Source organism: Chiloscyllium plagiosum, chromosome 5, assembly GCF_004010195.1.
Source record: "Chiloscyllium plagiosum isolate BGI_BamShark_2017 chromosome 5, ASM401019v2, whole genome shotgun sequence".
Taxonomy (NCBI): Eukaryota; Metazoa; Chordata; class Chondrichthyes; order Orectolobiformes; family Hemiscylliidae; genus Chiloscyllium; species Chiloscyllium plagiosum.
In genome coordinates, this window is record NC_057714.1 from 122518941 (window position 1) to 122521643 (window position 2703).

At 49.9% G+C, this 2703-nt stretch overlaps 1 protein-coding gene across 1 annotated transcript in view; it reads left to right on the forward strand.

Annotated features, from left to right (window-relative positions):
• Nucleotides 1–2703, forward strand: part of tonsl (tonsoku-like, DNA repair protein) — a 67062-nt gene that overhangs the window by 51006 nt on the left and 13353 nt on the right. The window contains exon 21 of the mRNA XM_043691082.1: nt 216–573. Coding sequence (XP_043547017.1) covers nt 216–573 — 358 coding nt within the window. The remainder of the gene's footprint in view (nt 1–215; nt 574–2703) is intronic.

Here is a 2703-nt window from a genome sequence, read left to right on the forward strand (position 1 = left end):
TCCCTTTCCCCTGTCTGTGTATCCCTCCCTCTCCCTCTTACCCCTTCCCTCTCTCTCTCTCTTTCCCACCCCTCTATCTTCAAACCAACCCCCCTTTGGTCTCCTTTCCTGAGCCGCTCTGTGTCTGGTGCATGTGATTGAATATTGCTGGTGAGGTTCTTTGTGATGGTTTCCCTGTTCTCCTTGTCACTGGGTTGTGTTGGTATTGTTCTGAGCTGGTTCCCAGTTGTTGCTGACCTGGATATTCCTGCTTCTCTTTCTCTAGCTGTTAACGGTCTGGTGTTAAGGGCCTGTGAGGCCCAGGGGAGCGGGACCTGTTTCCAGCTGTCCAGCCTGTCGCTGAGCAAGGAGCACCTGAGTCCCATCCTGAGGGCCCTGAAACTGCAGACCCCCACCCACCAGCTGTGCCTGTCTGCCAATCGCCTGGGTGACGATACCATGGGGGAGTTGCTGGCCTGCCTGGTAACCATGCCCAACCTGAGGGTGCTGGACCTCTCCTCCAATCAGATCACACACCAAGGCCTGAGCACGCTCTGTCAGGCCAGCAGTCTCTCCAGGGACCCCCCTTTCCAAGTGAGTTCCATCTGCTCAGTCAGTGCTGGCTGTGCAAGTACATTTCACCGGGAAGACTCCAGCCTGTCTCATTGAAAGGGAAATCTGAAGATTCTAGCAACAGGGGCAAAGCGTGGAAGTTTGACACAGAATCACAGTCAAACAGGCCATTCAGCCCCACTGCTATGTGCTAGTGTCCATACTCTACACCAATTACTCATTACCACCCGCCAACCTACTGCCTGGTAATGTCACTGGACTGTTAATTCACTGAGGAGACAGTGAGGGCTGCAGCTGCTGGAGATCAGAGTTGAGAGTGTGGTGCTGGAAAAGCACAGCAGGGCAGGCAGCATCCGAGGGGCAGGAGGATCGATGTTTTGGACCAGAGCCCTCCTGATGAAGTTCTCTAGCCCGAAACGTCAAGTCTCCTGCTCCTCGGATGCTGCCTGACCAGCACCACACTCTCGACTCTGTTAATTCACTGACCCAGGTCAACGTGCTGGGGACAAAAACAGCAATTGTTGGAAAAGCACAGCAGGAGTGGCAGCATTGGTGGCAGGGTCGCTGCACCCGAAACATTAACTCTGATTTCTCTCCACAGGTGCTGCCAGACCTGCTGAGCTTTTCCAGCAACTTCTGCTTTTGTTTCTGATTCCCAGCATCTGCAGGTCTTTCTGTTTTTATTTCATGTTGTGGGGACGTAGGTTTGAATCCCATAAAAGGCTGACATAAAAATCCTGATTGCGCCTGTTGTCAGTTGGTGTAATGATCTCGCTGGTTCACCAGGTGCTGTTTAAAGACGCTTGTGTGGGACTGCAGACCCACAGGGACATGGCTGACTCCTAACTGGGCAATAAATTCTGGCCTCGCCAGTGACACTTCCATCTCATTGGCAAATTAAAAAGAAACTTTCACTTCTGTATGTGATGCATCAGTATTTCACAGAGTTGCACGTGCTCTCCACTCTCTGTGTGTAAAGAAATCCCTCCTCCATTCTCTACCTGTCAGTGGTGATACCTTGTTCTGGACTGAATGGAAGTTATTTCTCTACCTGTCCTCTGTGCAACCTGATAGAGCACTGGAGGGTGGTTGCTGCTGTCACCTGCTCTGTTTTTAAACCTTCAGAAGATCTATCTATCCTCTTTAGACAGGGTGGATAGAGACAAGCTTTTTCCCAGGGTGAGGGATTCCCACTTACAAGGTGAGAGGTGGAAAGTTTAAGGGGGATACACGTGGCAAGTACTTCACACAGAGGGTGGTGGGCATTTGGAACACGCCAGCAGAGATGGTAGAGGCAGGCACAGTAGATTCATTTAATATGCATCTGGACAGATGCATGAGTAGGTGGGGAACAGAGGGATACAGATGCTTAGGAATTGGGCGGCAGGTTTAGACAGTGGATTTGGATCAGCTCAGACTTGAAGGGCCGAAGGGCCTGTTCCTGGGCTGTAAATTTTCTTTGTTCTCTAAGGGTGGGAGGGTATTGGAGAGGCTGCCGCAAAAGGCTCACAAGGGTGGCCCACTGATGAGGAGCTTCAGGGACACAGACAGACTGGAGAAGTTGGGAATGTGTTCCGTGGAGGAGACGGCGGTTGAGAAGAGATTTCAGAGAGGTCTTCCAAATCATGAGGGTCTGGACAATAGACAGGGAGAAACAAAAACAGAAATTGCTGGAAAAACTCAGAAGTGTCACTGAACTGAAACATTAACTCTGCTTTTTCTCCATAGATACTGGCCAGACCTGCTGAGTTTGTCCAGCAATTCCTGTTTTTGTTTCAAAATTTCCAGCATCGGCAGTTCTTTGTTTTATTTCAGTATAAACAGGGAGAAACTTGATCAGCTGTGATCGTACTGAAGGACGGAGCAGGATCGAAGGGCTGAATGGCCTACTCCTGCTCCTTGTTTCTATGTGTCTGTTGGTGGAAGCTTCAAGAACCAGGCGGCACAGGTTAAAGGTTACAGGCAAAAGAAGTGAAGAACTGAAAAAGGGTTTTTCACATAACAAATGGTGAGGACCTGGAGTGTTCCCAGTGTGTGTGTGTCTGTGTGTGTGTGTCTGTGTGTGTGTGTCTGTGTCTCTGTGTGTGTGTCTCTGTGTGTGTATATTCACCCGAACCACAGGACTTATTTCATCAAACATTTTGTATCCAA